The 19,625-nt window shown below is 42.3% G+C and overlaps 2 protein-coding genes across 2 annotated transcripts in view; both read left to right on the top strand.

Annotated features, from left to right (window-relative positions):
- Window positions 1-10,690, top strand: part of LOC137356024 (rap guanine nucleotide exchange factor 2-like) — a 206,706-nt gene extending 196,016 nt beyond the window's left edge. Inside the window, exon 18 of the mRNA XM_068021775.1 lies at window positions 10,642-10,690. Coding sequence (XP_067877876.1) covers window positions 10,642-10,655 — 14 coding nt within the window. The 3' untranslated portion in view covers window positions 10,656-10,690. The remainder of the gene's footprint in view (window positions 1-10,641) is intronic.
- A 1,878-nt stretch (window positions 10,691-12,568) lies between these two features.
- LOC137371350 (rap guanine nucleotide exchange factor 2-like) overlaps window positions 12,569-19,625 on the top strand; it is a 150,597-nt gene continuing 143,540 nt past the window's right edge. The window contains exons 1-2 of the mRNA XM_068033846.1: window positions 12,569-12,728; window positions 17,058-17,194. Of these exons, the coding sequence (XP_067889947.1) occupies window positions 12,578-12,728; window positions 17,058-17,194 (288 nt within the window). The 5' untranslated portion in view covers window positions 12,569-12,577. The remainder of the gene's footprint in view (window positions 12,729-17,057; window positions 17,195-19,625) is intronic.

Genomic DNA, 19,625 nt, shown 5'->3' with positions numbered 1-19,625 from the left:
GTATAGAAATAATAATTGAAAAGGGAAAAGGAAGAAAAACAGTTTCTTGTGCATTGGAGTAAAGTTTACACTACCAAATATCTTTGTCAGTTGCTACGACCTTTCTGGAGACGGAGGACTTATCCCTGAGTGATTTGAGAAACTTAACCATGGTTAAGCTAATAGCATTGGCAGCAAAACTGGAGTTGGAGTTAAAACCAAGAGCGATGAAAGCAGACATAATTGAAGTAATAGCACAGCATTTGAAATTGGAAGAAGAAAAAGGCAATCCAGATGGCAGTTCAGTTGAATTAGCCAGGATTCAGTAGCAATTGGAAATGAAAAAAAACCTAGAGCTTGAAAGAGAATTGACAATGAAGAAACTTGAACTTGAGGAAAAGGGAAGAGAGAGAAGGGAGGGAAATTGAATTAAAAATGCTGGAACTAAGAAAAATAGTGATCTTGACTCCAAGGAAAATTCTGGTGAGGAAAGAGCTGACTCCAGCCCAGCACCCAGTGGAGAGCTCTATAAATTTGGGCAAGCCCTCCTGAAGTTTGAGGAAAGGGATGTAGAGGTATTTTTCATTTCTTTTGAAAAGGTAGTCAGACAGATGAACTGACTGAAGGAAAGCTGGACACTGCTTAAGCAAAGCAGGTTGGACAGAGCTCATGAAGTTTATGCCATGCTTTCTGAAGAGGCTTCTGCAGATTATGAGAATCCAAAAAGTATATTCTCGCTGCTGATGAGTTAGTCCCTGAAGCTTACCGGCAGAAATTTCGGAACCTCCGGAGACAGCCTGGGCAGACCTATACAGAATTTGAGAGGGTAAAGCAAATTAACTTTGATCGTTGGATGCAGGCTCTAAAGCTAGAGGCAACATAGGGAATGTTAGAAAAATAATTCTCCTGGAAGAATTTAAAAATTCACTTCCTCCATTGGTAAGAACCCATGTAGAGAACCAGAAGGTTTCAACAACCAGACAGGCAGCTGAGGTCACTGATGATTATGAGCTTGTTTACAAACCAAACCCTTTGTCCATCACCCCCACAAACCTGAGAAGGATAGAAGGTGGGAGGGTGAAAGGAAGGCAAGTAGCCGAGGACAAGAAGGGACAGCTGGGAACACCCAGGGTTCTCCTCTTCAGGCCAGAAAGGAAGATGCTGAGCATAGAAGTGAGGTCCGAAAGCCTAAGATTTACCATTACCACAAGGTGGGACATCTTTGTCCAGAAAGCTGAAAGTTGTGGGTTAAATCCATGGGATTCATTGGGGTGCACAAGGCCAATGCAGAGAAAGGAGCCCTGAACGAGAGTACGACAGATCAGGCTGTAGCTCTGACTGCAGCTGTAATGCTAAATACAAAAGCTGCTGTGAGTTCGGGGGACGTGAACAAGGTTCCAATTTTATGTCTAAAATTTTCCAGGAATTTATGAATAATTTGGATATAATGCAGTTAAATTCTTCAGCATACCACCTACAGACACAAGGGGCTTTAGAATGGTAACATCATACCCTGAAAACGATGATAAGGGCAGACTGTCATGAATATCCCCATGTTTGGGACAAAGGGCTAGAATTTCTTTTGTTTGCCACTAGGGATTCACCTAATGAGTCTACCGGTTTTAGTCCTTTTGATTTCGTTTATGGACATGAGGTAAGAGGTCCTCCAAAACTAATTAAAGAAAAATTTTCAGAACAGAGGGAAGAATCTTCTGGGTTAGCTTATGTATCCGTGTTCTGGGAGCAGCTCACGAGAGCCTGCAAAGTGCCTCAGGATCACCTGAAAGCTTCTCAAACAACCATGAAGAAATGGGCAGACAAGCATGCCAAGACCCGAACATTTCAACCAGGGGATGAGGTGTTAGTATTACTACCTTTTTCAGGGTGAACTACTGAAACCACAGTGCAGTGGTCCACATAAAGTGGCCAAAAGAATTGGTAAGGTAAATTATTTGATTGACACCCCAGATCGTTTGGGGCGGCACAGTGGCGCAGTGGTTAGCACCGCAGCCTCACAGCTCCAGCGACCCGGGTTCAATTCTGGGTACTGCCTGTGTGGAGTTTGCGTGGGTTTCCTCCGGGTGCTCCGGTTTCCTCCCACAGCCAAAAGACTTGCAGGTTGATAGGTGAATTGGCCATTATAAATTGCCATTAGTGTAGGTAGTAGGGGAATATAGGGACAGGTGAGGATGGGGTAGGAATATGGGATTAGTGTAGGATTAGTATAAATGGGTGGTTAATGGTCGGCACAGACTCGGTGGGGCGAAGGGCCTGTTTCAGTGCTGTATCTCTAAATCTAAAAAATCTAAAATCTAAATCGTGGGTAAAAGAATCAGCTCTGTCATATCAATATGCTGAAATAATATGATCACCGGAAGGAGAATAAGCAAGCACAGGTATACCAGGTAGTTGGGGCAGTGAAGGATGAAAGTGAAAGTGAGGATGAGGCAGAAGGAGGCTTAGACAATTCTCAAATTGAACCTCCTACTGTCCATTTAGCTCATACTGAATTGTTAGGAAGATTGGACACTCTGCTTTCAAATGTAGTTGCAGAACAATGAGAAAACCTAACAAGGCTACTCACAGCATTTAAAGGGTTCTGTAGGGGCAAACCAGGATGTACAACCTTAGCCATACATGATGTGGATGTAGGGGAATCCTTTCCGATTAAACAGCATCCTTATTGCTTAAGTCCAGAGAAACAGGCCCACGTAAAAGCAGAAATCCAATACATGCTGGAAAACCACCTGATTGAACCCATTCAAAGCAGCTGGAGTTCACCAGTAGTATTGTTACTTAAACTTGATGGTTCAACTCGACTCTGCAGAGACTACAGAAAAGTTAATGCAGTAACAAAGAGAGACTCCTACCCAATTCCTCACTTGGAAGACTGTATTGACAGAGTGAGCAGTGCCACATTTCTTACAAAAATAGATCTGTTAAAGGGATACTGGCAGGATCCTTTAACACTCTAAGCTAAAGAAATAGTGACCTTTGTCACATCAGACAGTCTTTCCCAGTGCCGAGTGATGCCATTCAGGATATAAAATGCCCCAGCCACTTTTCCGCAACTAATGAACCATGTGGTAGCCACTGCTCCTAACTGTCTGGTTTACCTTGGTGATATGCTGGTGTACAGTGACACTTGGAAGAACCACTTGGAACAATTAGAAGCTCTATTTAGAAAGTTACAATTGGATGATTTAGAGATAAACCTTGCCAAAAGTGAATTTACAAAAGTGTGGGTAAGCTACCTTGGGTATATAGTAGGGCAAGGACAAGTGTTGCCAAGAACGGCAAAAGTACGAGCATTGGTGGAGTTCCCTACCCCGAAGACTGAGCAAGAAATATGCGGTTTGGGGGGTTGTGAGGTTTATACTGCATGTTTGTCCCAAATTTTACTGCTATAGCTGCTCCACTGATAGAATTGCTACAATAAAAGAAAACCAAGGTAGTGTGATCAATGAAGTGCCAAATATCTTTTGAGAGGCTGAAAGCCATTTTGATTAATGAAACAGTGTCGGCTGCTCCATATTTCATTAAACCTTTAGGGTAGCAATCGTGACCTGGGGGTCAGTGCAGTCGTGTTACAAGACAATGAATCGGGCATAGAAAGGCCAGTGGGATATTTTTCCAAAATTCGAAATCAACACTGAAAGAAAATATTCAACAGTGGAAAACAAAACTTTGGTCTTATTACTAGCTCTTAAACATTTTGAAATATATGTCCACCATGACTACAGAGGCATTGGTATGTACTAATCATAACCCACTAGCCTTTGTGGAAAAATTCAAAAACCAGAATGCCAGACTATTCCAATGGAGTTTACTATTGCAGCTTTATCACTTAAAGATTATCCATATTGCAGGGAAACATAATGTAATTGCAGGTGCTTTGTCTAGGATTTAAAACTTCTTTTGAGTTATCTGAGTGCAAAGATGGTACAAAGCAGAATGGTATTAGCTACAGATAAAGAGTAAACGAGAATGAGTGTGTAAATGTGCTTTTTCATCTTCAATGGCATTTCATTCTTCGAAGGATGCAGTTATGAAGCTGCTTCAATTTTTGTTTAAGGATTCATGTGTTAGAATTATGGAGATGGATTCATATGAGAACTGAAGTAATTCCATAGACGTTGGACTTTGTTTTTTTAAAGAGATGAACAAGGGACACTTGAGGTCTTGTTTAAAAACAACCTTTACTGGAAGTCATTTGCCTTAGCTCAATAAACAACTTGGGTGAGATGTTTACCGAGAAGTGACATGTCATGATTTATGAGGGTGAGGAGGTTCTGACTTGCTGTTCGGTTTCGCTATATGTTATGACCTGTGGAGAAGTGGAACTAGGAAAGACAGTGCACTTCTCCCGCCACGGTCAAAACAATAGCTGTTGCAGACAATGCCATCTCCAGCAATTCTAAGATTAATGTGTGAATTTGAGAAGTAAGACTTTGAGAGTGAATGTGTGTTCTCTTTTATTCCCACAACTTTGTAATGAAATGTTCCTATCATCGCATTTCATTCCATGTGGTGCAGAGGTGTCAAGAAAAGCTGCTATGCCAAATGAGGAATTTTATTTCATTGGTTGGAAACTTACATTAAACTTGAAATAAATAAAAAAATCTGGAAACCTACAGTTAATGATTAAAATAACTGGCAGCCAAGATGGCCACCCCAATTTGCATCAAAGAGGAGACACATTATAATGGCTTGCTCTATTGATTGATCTACCTGAGATTTCTTTCATTCGCAGGACCTTTAAAGCCTTCCTGGAACATTAACATTAAAGGGGAAAACCTCTCCATGGGTAAATATTGGCATCCTGAGGCCTAAGAGATTGAAATTCCTAAACTTGAATCTTGGTAGAAGGTACCCGAGAATGCACTGAGGCAATCATGTGACTGTCTGTCCATTTCTGTGAAAGTTGAGAGTTTCCCGTAAATAAGGCAGACAAGCCAGTGACTCAAACTGTGCAGAAGTCAGAAGGGCGTTCTCTCTCCAGAAGGCCTGGTGGTGTGTGCAAAGCCTAGCTTCCGGTTGCTAGATCCAATTCAAAGACACCAAGAAGAGAACCACCTACAAGTCCGCCTCCAAGAAAACCCTGAGCCAGGTGGGCCAGCCACAAAATGCACATCTACCAGCCGAAGACTTCAAGAACACAACTCCAGCCAGAAAATAATGGAATCACCCAAACCAAAGACTGTGTACTAATTTTTATTTGTTCTGGACTCTAATCCAACCACAAATCTATTCCTCCTCACTCTGTAACCTATTTGTGGGTGTGTGTGTGATTCTCATGTGAGTGCTTGTGTGAATGTGTAGCGTCTTTTTTTAATCATTTTATTTAGATTGTAAAGTATAATAAACTCACCTCTTTCTTGTTTAAACTCAAGAAAACCTGTCCTATCGATTCTTTTGCAATCACAACAAAGGGAAAAGGTAAAACACTCACTGAACTGGTAAGCACAACCATTTTTAATAATGGAATAAACCCTGCTGTGGCAAATAAGAGAAAGGACAAGAGAGGAGCTTGTGACCCATCCTCACCTGGTCATAACAAGTGATATACTTGCATTGGACGCAGTTCAGAGAAGGTTCACTAGGCCGAGTCCTGAGATGAGGGGTTTGTCGTATGAGGAAAGGTTGAGCAGGTTGGTCCAATACTCATTGGAGTTGAGAAGAATGAGAGGTGATCTTATTGAAACTTATAAGATTTTGATGGAGCTTGACAGGGTAGATGCGGAGAGGATGGCTCCCCCTCACCTCGCCGCCCACCGTGGGGGAATCTAGATCAAGGGGACACAGTTTCAAAGCAAGGGGTCTCCCTATTAAGATGGAGATGAGAAGGAATTTTTTTCGATCAGCAGGTTGTTAATCTTCGGAATTCTCTTCCCCAAAGAGCAGTGGAGGCTGGGAGTTAGCCAGATTTTTGATCTACAAGGGAGTCAAGTATTATAGGGGGTAGGCAGGAAAGTGGAGTAAAGACCACATCACATCAGCCATGATTTTACTGAATGGTGAAGCAGGCTCGAGGGCCCGAATGGCCTACTCCTGCTCCTATTTCTCATGGTCTTATGACCTTATGCTCCAGACATCAGGGCCCAGCAATTCGGAGCACGGAGAGGTACATCAGAACTGGGCTAACAGGGAGAACATTGAGGCTATCAACAGTGGCATCAAAAGGAAATATATTTCCTTCATTCATTCGGTAAGGAACAGCAGCCAATGTATAATAAATAACCAACAGTAACAAGAGAGATCTTTACACCTACTCACTTCAGTGGGTACCTGTAATGCTGGGGTTTAGTGCGTGGTTCAGGTCATATCCTGTGATAATTTGTCTCTGACTTGATGGTGGTAGAAAAAACACAATTGCATCTAATTTCCAGGTATTGAGGAAACGAGGTCGGGCTAAAACATGCTTGAGTTTTGAATCATCTCTGTCATAAATTGATTTAACTACTGCATGTATATCAGAATTAGTTTCTCCCATTCATAGTTGCATCACAAGCATTTTGGGATTTTTTTCACATTCATGACAAAACTTGTTGAATGCCTCAACACTGATGCATTATCTCAAGATTATTTTCTGAATTTCCTATTACCTTACATTGATCAAACCCGAAACAGCAGTACAGTGAAATTCACCAAACTGATTATCTGTAAAGAAGGTCATCTCTTAATTCTGTGACACAAATGTGTCCAATAGTGCATTTTAAGGAGACTTTTTTTAAGCCCGCCTTCACCCTGTTATAGAGTCAAAGAGTTACACAACACAGAAACAGGCCCTTTGGCCCATCGTGTCCGTGCTGGCCATCAAGCACCTATCTATTCTAATCCAATTTTCCAGCACTTTGCCGGTAGCCTTGAATGCTATGGCGTTTCAAGTGCTCATCTAAATACTTCTTAAATGTTGTGAGGGTTCCTGCCTCTACCACCCTTTCAGGCAGTGCGTTCCAGATTTCAACCACCCTCTGGGGGAAAAACTTTTTCCTCAAATCCCCTCTAAACATCCTGCCCCTTACCTTAATTCTATGCCCCCTGGTTATTGACACCTCCACTAAGGGAAAAGATTTCTTCCTATCTACCCTATCTATGCCCCTGATAATTTGTAAACCTCAATCAGGTCCCCTCTCAGCCTTCTCTAGTCTAAGGAAAACAATCCTAGCCTGTCCAGTCTCTCTTCATAGCTGAAATGTTTCAGCCCAGGCAACATTCTGGTGAATCTCCTCTGTTGGCAGGACACTAAAGCTTTCCAACCATTCTCAATGCAGCATTCCTTCAGTAATGCACTGGAGATTATGCAATCAATCTTCCAGTTACATGAAGTTAAAATAAATGTTTAATTGTATAACGAATTTTTATGCTGAAAAAGTACTTGTGTTGTGTTGCAGGGGCTTCGTAGAATTTTTATAACATGGGCAGGGTGACCTCAGAAGCAAAAAGCAATGGAGTTGCTCATTATTGGTTGGCCTTGCTTTCTTCTAATTTGGAGCAGTTATTCAGATTAGTCAAACTGACCACGATGACAGTTCTCCTCTTCATAAAATGCTGCTGGTGTTTCCATGGTGCATGTTACCCTGGTTACATAATATTTTAGCAGATAAACAATAAGTGGTAACTAAGGAAGTCAGTGAGGTCAGAAGATTATCTTTGTGAGGTCAGAAGATTATCTTTGTGATGTCATCAAACTGTTACTTTGATGTCATCAGACTGTCTTTGTGAGGTCAGCAGACTGTCATTGGCGCTGACAGAGTTTTGATGAGACTGCTGCCATTGACGGCCGTACCAGTTGTCTCTCCTCTTCTTGTTTGCTACTATTGAGCTGAGAAAAATGAGTCTGGTGAAAGTGGATGACGTGTACGTGACAACATCCCACACGACCGATAACCAAAAGCCTCGGGAACCAAGTGTCGTTTTCCGGTTCCTCACATGCTGTGCGAGGCCAGAACCGGGGGTTAAACTGAAACCGTGCTGGTGTCAATCGGGAACCTGGGGCTGGAAGGTAATACTCTGTGCCTTGGATACAGTAACCTTTGGGGGTCGGGATTAAATTTACTTTTAATTGTCTGGGCAGTGGAGACAGGGAGCCCTTGAAATCTTTACACAGGACTGGATTTTACCAGCCCCCGACATCTTGGAAGATACCTTCGGGAGAGGCCGCCACAGGCCTTGACGGCAGGAAGGTCCCGCCCCATATTACCAGTAGAGGCGAGGCCTCGTGACGGCCCCCCCGACACATGGTGACTGGAACCTCATTTCAAAATGGAAATAAATGTTAATGAATGAATTAATACCTCGTCGCGACGGCTGTCCCACTCTGATATTCCGTCCGATTGCCGGAAAACTGCTGGGGAGGGGGGAGGAGTTACGTTTTCAGGACAAGAGCGGGAGCGGGGAAAACTCTTGCGATTGGTGGATGGGATGTTGGGAAGGGGTTGAAGGTGAAAGTGAATAAGGTTCGGGGGGGAAGGTCACGTTCAGAAGTTCAGTTTTTTTGGGGGAGAGGGCAATCAATAAAGTCTTTAATCATTGGTAGGTGGGAGAGGGGCTTGAATCATTTATTACATTTTCTAAATTAATTTTTTAGTGACTGTTACCTTAAACATGTAAATTAACTGTAAGGACTGGAAGCTCTTTAAACATGGCGCCAGTGCCTGTGCAGTGGCACCAGACCCCGTTGCCAGGGACGGAGTGCCCGCCCCCTCCACGTCATTGGGGCGGGCGTTCTGCCCCCTCCATGTAAATGAGAAGCCGCACTAAATATTACGGCGACTCCCTGGAGTGAATCCCGGGCGTGGGCCCCGCCACTTTTGAAACTCGCCAGAGACACTTTGGGGACCGTAAACCCCATTTGAAAACTCCTGAATTATTGGAGTTACTCATTATTGGTTGGGCTCGCTTTCTTCTAACTTGGAGCTGTTATTCTGATTGGTCAAACTGATCATGATGACACCTTTCCTCTTCATAAAATGCTGCTGGTGTTTCCATGGTGCGTGTTACCCTGGTTACACAATATTTTAGCAGATGACCAATAAGTGGTAACTAAGGAAATAAGTGAGGTCAGTAGATTGTCTTTGTGAGGTCATCAGACTGTCACTAGTGCTGATAGAGTTCTGATGAGACCAATGCCATTGATGGACGTAACAGCTGTCTCTTCTCTTCTCTTCTTGTCCATTTTAATCTAACTGAGCGCACTGCGCATGCGAGACTGGGCACAGTCTCCTTGATACAATAACACTGGATCCGATGGCTAAGAACCTCTGGAACCAAGTGGCGTTATCCGGTTCCTTACATGCTCTGTGAAGCCAGGACCAGGGGCTAAAGTGATATCATGCTGGTGTCAAGTGGTGACTTGGGGGCTGAACGTAAAGCTCTGTGCCCTGGATACAGTCACCTTCAGGGATCTGCATTAAATTTATTTTAAATTATCTGGGCAGTGGAGATTGGAAGCCATGCAGACTCCTGGGAGGGCGCAGACTCCCGTTTGAGAACGCCTGAACTATATTACCATGGCAATACCGTCTATAATACACCATGTAATACTCCTCATTGAATATCCCTTCCCACTTCCCATGAGCAATGCTGTGACAGATCAACGATAACGCAAACAACTTGATCCTAGTAAAACATCCCAAGTTCAAAGATCCACAAAATATAAAGAAAAATTATATGTTTACATTTTATCCTATTTATACTGTCTACTCCAGCTGTTTTTGCTTGAATTAATGTATCCAGTAATTTGAGTTAAGCATTGCAAATGAAACTGCACAGGACATTTTGTGCCTGGAAAATTTGTATGAAGTAACTTTGAGTTAAGGATAGATGTATTTAATTTTGTGTAATTTCACAGCAGAAGAGTCAGACCAATTTATTCATTTTTCTTCCTTATCAAAGCCTAGTATTAAAAAAAAACACTTATTTTGTCAGAACTGTTCTGTGTTCTGAGGAGAGGCCATCCGCCTGAAATGTTAACTCTGTTTCTCTCACTACAGATGCTGCCTGAGCTGCTGAGTATTTCCAGAATTTTCTGTTTATATTCCAGAAAAATCTCCCCTGAGATGAATTGTCATGATTTTTGGATAATAAATCTTTTTAATCTAATTCTAATCAGATACTTATAAAATGTTGAGTTTTTATGAATTAGGAATTTAACCCAGTGTATGACAATACCTACATGAAGGGAGTACTTATAATGAGAGTCGAAGTATTTCCTGGTGTTGAGCACATTAAAAGTGAGAGACAGCCTCCGAAAAGATCCTATAAATCGAACAGATGAGTACATTAAAAGATCTTGTTTAAAATAATGAAGAGAATCGATAGTTGGATCGGAAATGATTTCCCTTTAGTAGGAGAATCCAGAACAAAGAAAAGGACCTTAAATTTGAGCAAAGATGATATAAGTGAACCGGGGAAAAACATTAACCAGCTGGTCATGAGATTGTGGAAAACATTGCACCATAGATGCAAAATCAATTGAGGAGTTTAAAAGAAGAATAGCTATTTGGAAAGTAATAGCATTAAGGGATATGAAGAAAGGACAAGGAATTGGATTTAAAAAGATAGGCTGCCATACCAATAAAATGATGCAGCAGATTTCTGTCCCTGTGTATCTTATTATTGCTAATCATGGTCATCTTGTGTGTTTGTCTTATTTCGAAGGTCGTCCCGAGTGAAGCTGGGGACATGGGCCCAAGTGGACTGTCAGAGTATGTAGTGGACGCAAAAAACAGTGATGTGGAGGACATTAAGGAACCCTCGGAACCACTAATAATCAGGGACATTGTTAAAGACGGCCTCCGAAAAGATCCTAGAAATAGAACAGATGAGGACATTGGTGAGTTTGTGTGAAATAGAGAATAGGCAACCAGATCTAAATTTGAATGAACAGATAAATTATTTAAAGCATTTTGAGAGTCTCTGTATTGTTATATTGTGGAGGCAATGATCTGTACATAGAATTATAACATCTGGTTCACTAATATCCTTTAGGGAAGGAGATCTGCTGTCCTTATCTGGTCTGGCCAACATGTGACTCCTCGAAGGTCGCCCCGAGTGAAGCTGGGGACATGGGCCCGAGTGGACTGTCAGAGACTGTAGTGGACACAACAAATAATGAGGTGGAAGACATTAAGGGACCCTCGGAACCACTAATAATCAGGGACATTGTCAGAGATGGCCACCAAAAAGATCCTATAAATCAAACAGATAAGGATATTGGTGAGTTTGTGTGAAATTGAGATTGGAAACCAGATATAAATTTGAAAGAACAGATAAATTATTGAAGGTGTTTTGAGACTGTTTCTATTGTTATATTGTGGAGGCAATGATCTGTACATAGTATTATAACATCTGGTTCACTAATATCCTTTAGGGAAGGAGATCTGCTGTCCTTATCTGGTCTGGCCAACATGTGACTCCTCGAAGGTCGCCCCGAGTGAAGCTGGGGACATGGGCCCGAGTGGACTGTCAGAGACTGTAGTGGACACAACAAATAATGAGGTGGAAGACATTAAGGGACCCTCGGAACCACTAAGAATCAGGGACATTGTCAGAGATGGCCACGGAAAAGATCCTATAAATCAAACAGATAAGGATATTGGTGAGTTTGTGTGAAATTGAGAATAGGCAACCAGATCTAAATTTGAATGAACAGATAAATTATTTAAAGCATTTTGAGAGTCTCTGTATTGTTATATTGTGGAGGCAATGATCTGTACATTGAATTATAACACCTGGTTCACTAATGTCCTTTAGGGAAGGCGTTCTGCTGTCCTTATCTGGTCTGGCCAACATGTGACTCCTCGAAGGTCGCCCCGAGTGAAGCTGGGGACATGGGCCCGAGTGGACTGTCAGAGACTGTAGTGGACACAACAAATAATGAGGTGGAAGACATTAAGGGACCCTCGGAACCACTAAGAATCAGGGACATTGTCAGAGATGGCCACCAAAAAGATCCTATAAATCAAACAGATAAGGATATTGGTGAGTTTGTGTGAAATGGAGATTGGAAACCAGATATAAATTTGAAAGAACAGATAAATTATTGAAGGTGTTTTGAGACTCTCTCTATTGTTGTATTGTGGAGGCAATGATCTGCACATAGAATTATAACATCTGGTTCACTAATGTCCTTTAGGGAAGGAGATCTGCTGTCCTTATCTGGTCTGGCCGACATGTGACTCCTCGAAGGTCGCCCCGAGTGAAGCTGGGGACATGGGCCTGAGTGGACTGTCAGAGACTGTAGTGGACACAACAAATAATGAGGTGGAAGACATTAAGGGACCCTCGGAACCACTAATAATCAGGGACATTGTCAGAGATGGCCACCAAAAAGATCCTATAAATCAAACAGATAAGGATATTGGTGAGTTTGTGTGAAATGGATATTGACAACCTGGTCTAAATTTGAAAGAATGGATCAATTATTGAAGGTATTTTGAGAGTCTCGCTATTGTTATATTGTGGAGGCAATGATCTGTATATAGAATTGTAACATTTGGTTCACTATTGTCCTTTAGGGATGGAGATCTGCTGTCCTTATCTGGTCTGGCCGACATGTGACTTCTGGAAGGTTGTCTCGAGTGAAGCTGGGGACATGGACCCGAGTGGACTGTCAGAGACTGTTGAGGACACGACAAATAATGATGTGGAGGATATTAAGGGACCTTCGGAACCACTAATAATCAGGGACATTGTCAGAGACTGCCTTCGAAAAGATCCTCGAAATCGAACAGATGAAGATATTGGTGAGTTTGTGTGATACTGCGATAGACAACCAGATCTAAATTTGAAAAAAAGGATACATTCATGAAGGTACTTTGATACTCTTATATTGTGGAGGCAATGATGTGTACATAGAATTATAACATCTGCTTCACTAAAGTCCTTAGGGAAGGAAATCCACAGTCCATACCTGGTCCTGGCCTACATGTGACCCACGGCAATGTGGTTGACTGTTAACTGCCCTCTGAAAGGCCCAGCACACCACTCAATAGTCCAAGGCAATTAGGGATGGGCAACAAATGCTGGCCTTGCCAACAATGCCCACATCTCGTGAAAGAGTGAAAAAACACATGTCCAGTCCCAATACATACTTTGTGAAATGTGTATCTCACATGAGCAATACACAGAAAACAAATGTAAAATGAATTTCCTTAAAATAGTTTTGTGGGTAAATCGATGCCACAGTAAACACAATCTGGTTTTATGTATGGTTTGGGAAGAAAGTTATGAAATTGTGTGTGGTGTGATGTCATGCATTCAGTATATATCAATGTAATGAGTTTCCTGCTATGTAATTTTCTAGTATATTTTTATTTTATCCTGTGTCTGTGTAGTGCATTAATGTCCAGAAAGATTTAATAACTGATGAACATATCAGAAGTATATTCCAGTATTTCTTGACTCTCTTGATTTAATCTAAGAGGAATTATTTACTGCAGGAGAGACAACATTATTTATTATACTGCATTACGACCAAGGTGGGAGGAGTGCATTGTTAATTCAGTCCCACTTCTCCACAGGTCACAACATATATTTAAATTTTCCCACTTACCAAAACAATCAGATACTTTATTTCCCCCCAGAATAAAGCACACCAACCAGGTTTCTTTAATAAGCAACAAAATTATCAGTTTATTATAAACCAAGTTTCAACCAGTAATGAAGCAGAACACAGTGCTTTTATATTTTATTCATGGGATGTGGATGTTGCTGGCAAGGCCAGTATTTATTGCCCATCCCTAATTGCCCTTGAAAAGGTGGTGGCGAGCCACCTTTTTGAACTGCTTAAATCCGTGTGGTACTCCCACAGTGCTGTTAGGGAGGGAGTTCCAGGATTTTGATGTTGAATAAATAGTGAAATATTTTCAAGTCAGGATGGTGTGTGATTTGGAGGGGAATTTGGAGATGATAGTGTTCCCATGCATTTGCTGTCCTTGTATTTCTACATGAAAGAAGTTGCAGATTTGGGAGGTGCCGTCGAAGAAGCCAAGGTGGGTTGCTGCAGTGCATCTTGTAGATGGTACCCACTGCAGGCAGTGTTGGAGGGAGTGGATGTTTACAATGGTGGATGGGGTACCAATCAAGTAGGCTGCTTTGTCCTGGATGGTGTTGAGCTTCTTGAGTGTTGCTGGAACTGCAGTCATCCAGGCCAGTGGAATGTACTGTATCACACTCCTGATTTGTGCCTTGTAGATGGGAGACAGGCACTGGGGAGTCAGGAAGTTAGTCACTCATCACAGAATACCCAGCCTCTGACCTGTCTCTCGTAGCCCAGTATTTATATGGCTGTTAAAGTTCAGTATCTGGTCAGTGATGACCCCATGTTGTTACTGGTGAGGAATTCAATAATGGTAATGTTGTTAAAAGGAGGGTGCAAGAGCAGTGGGTCCTGGGTATATATGTGCATAAGTCACTGAAGGTGGCAGGACAGGTTGAGAGCATACAGTATCCTGGGCTTTATTAATAGGGGCAAAGAGTACAAGAGCAAGGCAGTTATGTTGAACTTGTATAAGACACTAGTTCGGCGTCAGCTGGAGTATTGCAGATGTGGGCACTGCACTTTAGGAAAGATGTGAGGGCAGTGGAGAGCTTACAGAAAAAATTCAGGAGAATGGTTCCAGGGATGAGGAACGTCAGTTCTGAAGATAGATTGGAGAAGTTGGGATTGTTTTCTTTGGAGATGAGAAGGCTGAGAAGAAATTTGATTCAGAATTATGAGGGGTCTAAACAGAGTAGATAGGGAAAAACTGTTCCCACTCATGAAAGGTTTGAGAATGAGAGAACACAGATTTAAAGTGATTGACAAAATAAGCAAAAGTGACATGAGGAAAAACTTCTTCATGCAGCGAGTGGTTAGGATCTGGAATCCACTGTGTGAGAGTATGGTTGAGGCAGGTTCAATTGAGGCATTCAAAAGGGAATTAGACTGTTATCTGAAAAGGACGAATGTGCAGAGTTATGGGGAAAAAGCAGGGGAATGGCATTAGGTGATGTGCTCATTTGGAGAGCTGGTGCAGACACAATGGGCCGAATGGTCTCCTTCTGCGGTGTAACAATTCTGTGATTCTGTGAAAAGCATGGGAATTCTCCCTGGTTTCCTAGCCAATATTTATCCCTCAATCAACATCACTGAAAGAAAATTACCCGGTCATCATCACATTGATGTTTGTGGGAATGTGCAAATTGGCTGTGGTATTTCCTACATAACAATAATGACTAAACTTCAGAAGTACTTCATTGGCTGTAAAGCAGGGGTACTCAATATTGTTGCTTGTGAGCCCCCCTTCCATGTTATAAAATTTCCACGGATGCAGTGCAATGCAAAACAAGTACTTTTATTGTATAAAAATAGTTATATGATTATATATTACTTTGTTTTAATAATGTGAAACTTGTTCCTGGTGCTGAGTCAACAATTCTGTCAAGATTTGGAGGTATCTTAAACAAGCAGACATGCTTGTCATGCTCAATGTTCATCCTGGCTCGATTATGCTTAAGTGAGTGGACTGTCACTCTGAGGTGGGTAGACTGTCACTCTAAGGTCTGTACACTAACACTGGAGCTAATAGAATGCTGCTGAAACCAGCTTTTTCTTCTCGTCTTGCATGTCACGAACGAGACAAGAGGAACGTGCCTGCTGAGACTAGGTGCTTAGATTAGATTAGAGATACTGAAACAGGCCCTTCGGCCCACCGAGTCTGTGCCGACCATCAACCACCCATTTATACTAATCCTACACTAATCCCATATTCCTACCAAACATCCCCACCTGTCCCTATATTTCCCGACCACCTACCTATACTAGTGACAATTTATAATGGCCAATTTACCTACCAACCTGCAAGTCTTTTGGCTTGTGGGAGGAAACCGGAGCACCCGGAGAAAACCCACGCAGACACAGGGAGAACTTGCTGTCTCCTTGACCAATGACATACGTGTGGGCTGCATTTTGTTACACCCTATACCCACCCTGACCTCTCTGTCCTCAGCCTCCTACACTGTTCCAATGAAGCTCAGTGAAAGCTTGAGGCACAGCATCTCATCTTTTGATTGGACACTTTACAGCCTGACCTGCTGAGTTATTTCCAGCTTTTTTCAGTTCTTATTTCAGATTTACAGCATCTGCAGTATTTTGTGAAATAAAAAAATATATGATTTGTTAATATGAACATATTAACATCTGTAAGTTCACAATATCTTAGTCTGGGGTGGCACAGTGGCGCAGTGATTAGCACCACAGCCTCACACCTCCAGCAACCCAGGTTCAGTTCGGGGTACTGCCTAAGCAGAGTTTGCAAATTCTCTCTGTAACCACCTGGGTTTCCACTGGGTGCTCTGGCTTCCTCCTATAGCCAAAGACTTGCAGGTTGATAGGTAAATTGGTCATGGTAAATTGCTCCTAGTGTAGGTAGGTGGTAGGAGAATTGTGGGGATGTGGTATGGGATTAATGTAGGATTAGTATAAATGGGTGGTTGATGGTTGGCACAGACTCGGTGGGCCGAAGGGCCTGTTTCAGTGCTCTCTCTCTCTATGACTCCTCTGCACCAGACAATTGGTTTCGTCCTGTGTGGACCTGCATACAGGAACAATGGGCTGAATTTTGCACAGGAGGTGGGGCTCCCTGCGCCAGGCCAAAAAGGTGGGGGGATCTCCAGCTCGGCCTTTTCCTGCCCCCCCACCCCACCTCCTGGAGCGCTCCTCTGTGCATGGTGGTTGCTCCCCTCCCCTGCTGCTGGTAAGATCCCAGCAGCAGTGGGAGGAGGCCCTTAATTGGCTGTTAATAGGCCACTTAACGACCTCAATTGGCCTCTGGATGGGGAGCCTGTCATTGGCCTATCCCACCCCCGGGGAGGTTGCTTGGCGACGGGGAGGCAGTGGGCCCTCCACTCTCCACCACCCATTGCGATTCTCCATGCCATCCCCCGCCTCAGGGGCGCCCATAAAATCCCGGCCAATGTGTGCGCTGATTCCAAAAGGGATTGTGTGAGATGATTGAGATGAGCTGCCCAAATAGTTGCTCAGTCTTTCTGTTTCCACAAGTCTAGTTTAATTTTTTTGTTTTTACATGCAGAACAATTGTTGGAATTCATGCAACAGCTCCCAGCTTTTTCCAACCTGCCGATATCAATTAAAAGAGAGCTTTGTACTATGATGGTTTTTCAAGTGGTGAATCGGGCAGGCAATCTAATACTCAATATTGGTGAAGAGGTGCGTATCTTCAAATCAGTTAGCTGAATTTTGATCTCTGTTTTAATGTGCACAGATTTCCTTACACAATATAAATTTGAAACTCCATTTGCTCTGGTTAAACATATCCCACTTGCTTCATCAACTGTAGGAGAAGTGTTATTTGTCACCTCAACAAGATACATGTTGATGATTTTGCTGAATTTGATGTGCAACTTCAGATAACATTCTGAGTTAATTTTGAACATGAGCATTATAGCAAATTAACTGAAGTTTCAAATGATTAGTTGATCCATGTGAATCTATTTCCTTTCTAGTTGCAAAACAAGGCATACATTTTCTTTACACAACGAATAATGAATAAAAAATACTGTAACAAAATGTAGAACTATAGAACATATTCCAGATAAAATAGAAAATGCTAAACTATTTTTGGTACAAAACAACTACTGCAGGCCTCAAATGAACAGTTTCTAAATGCATTAACCAGGAACAGGAGCCTTTTAGTGACTATTTTATCTTGTGGTTGCAGTAACCTATGATTTGAAAGCTGTTTTTCTATTCTATGGAAGCAGTAAAATAGTTTTTTTTTTCTGATGTGGTCTACCAGTTATTGTCGTTGAGAAAATAGGTGAAATTCTGAATTGATTGATACTGTGTATTACAAGTATTTTGTAAGCATTGCTGTTATGACAGTATGGGTTCAAAAAATCAAACACAAACTTGAAGTTAAATTGAACGTTATAATAGATTTCATCTTATAAATCTACATGTGTGCCATCTGAGATGTTGGATATCACATTACCCAAAACAGTGTATCAACAAGCAACTCACCAAGGCTCTTTCGACAGCACATTCCAAACCCTCGAACTCTTATCACACAGAATGACAAGGGCAGCAGATGCATGGGAACCCCACCACCTGCAAGCTCACCTCCAAGTCACACACCATCCTGACTTGGAGCTATATCGCCATTCCTTCACTGTTGTGGGGTCAAAATCCTGGAACTCCCTTCCTTCCAGTACTCTGGATGTACCTATAATCCAGGGACTGCAGCAGTTCAGGAAGGCAGCTCACCACCACCTTCTCAAGGGCAATTAGGGATGGGCAATAAATTATTGCTTCCTAACTTTCTGATTTCAATGCTCTGTAATATTGTACGAACAAAGAGGTTCATTATTCAAAAGTCTTTAAAGAGTAAAATGCAGTATTGGAACATGCTTTATGCTAGCCTGTTTAAAGTTGACATTTTTAGTTGTAGGATTGCTAATGCCACTAATAATGGCCAAGTAAGAACATATATATACCTTTTTAAAGTGACTTTTATTTCAAGTGGAGTGGAACTTGTACAATCCACTAGGACTGATATTTTGCTGCAAGATGGGTTGAACAAATTACAACTGTGCAAAGTTCTGCCCTCTTTGCATTTCTTGGACAATTCATGATAAAGGACACGCATGCCAGATTCAGTTAATGTATACGTCGGTCTAGCTGGTCAAAGTAAGATGCTGTCTCTGTTAATTATTACATATAATGGAAGAACAAGTGGCCTTTGCAGAGTGATGGACAACCTGCTGCCAAACCTTTGTCACTGTTGCGTGGAACTTGACTGTTTTGATGTATGCAACAACAGTTTGGAGGCCACAGCTGCGGCCTCTAACTATCACCGGGAAGGGTTGCCCTACCAGGTTCATGATCAGGCATCTGTGACTTTTTAAAAAATAAAAATAACTTCCCTCCAATTGTGCCTCACTGTCTCCATGTTCACATTTGCAGCTCCCACCTCAGCCAGTGGGGCTGCCAATCTCTGAGTGCTAGAGGGCCTCCCATTGGCTGTCCAGCAACGGGTGTTTGCCCGCCATCTCTGATTAGATGGCGAGCCTGCTCCCTGCCCCTTAGTTGCCTGGATCATTGAAGATTGCAGTGGGTGTATCTAAAGCACGTTGTGTGGGCCCTGGACTCAGAACGAGTCCCATTTTCCAGTTCGAGAACCCTGTTGAAAATCTAGCCTTAGGGGTGTTCCTCTGTTCTGGTTTATGGTGTGGATGAGTTACAGATATCTCTGTGATCAGGGTCATTTCTCCAGTACTTTACTCACCTGATTTATATCTCAGTCAACATTGGGTGCAATACTGAAAAAGAACTTTTCTACATATTCCACATGTATTCTGATGATACCCAGCTCTAGCTCACTACCACCTCTCTCGAGCTCTCCACTGTCTCTGACTTGTCACACTACTACTGACATCCAGTATTAAATGAGCAGAAATTTCTTCCAACTAGATATTCGAAGACCAAAGCCATTGGCTTCAGTGCCTGCCACAAACTCCGTTCCCTTACCACCTATTCCATCTCCATCTGTTCAAACTGTTCACAACATATGTGTCCTATTAAACTCAGAGCTGAACATCTTACTATGTATCCTGTGCTGTAATTTTCTTTGTTCATGCTG

This window comes from Heterodontus francisci, chromosome 1 (genome assembly GCF_036365525.1).
Source record: "Heterodontus francisci isolate sHetFra1 chromosome 1, sHetFra1.hap1, whole genome shotgun sequence".
Classification (NCBI taxonomy): Eukaryota; Metazoa; Chordata; class Chondrichthyes; order Heterodontiformes; family Heterodontidae; genus Heterodontus; species Heterodontus francisci.
This window is presented reverse-complemented; position numbering and strand designations above follow the sequence as displayed.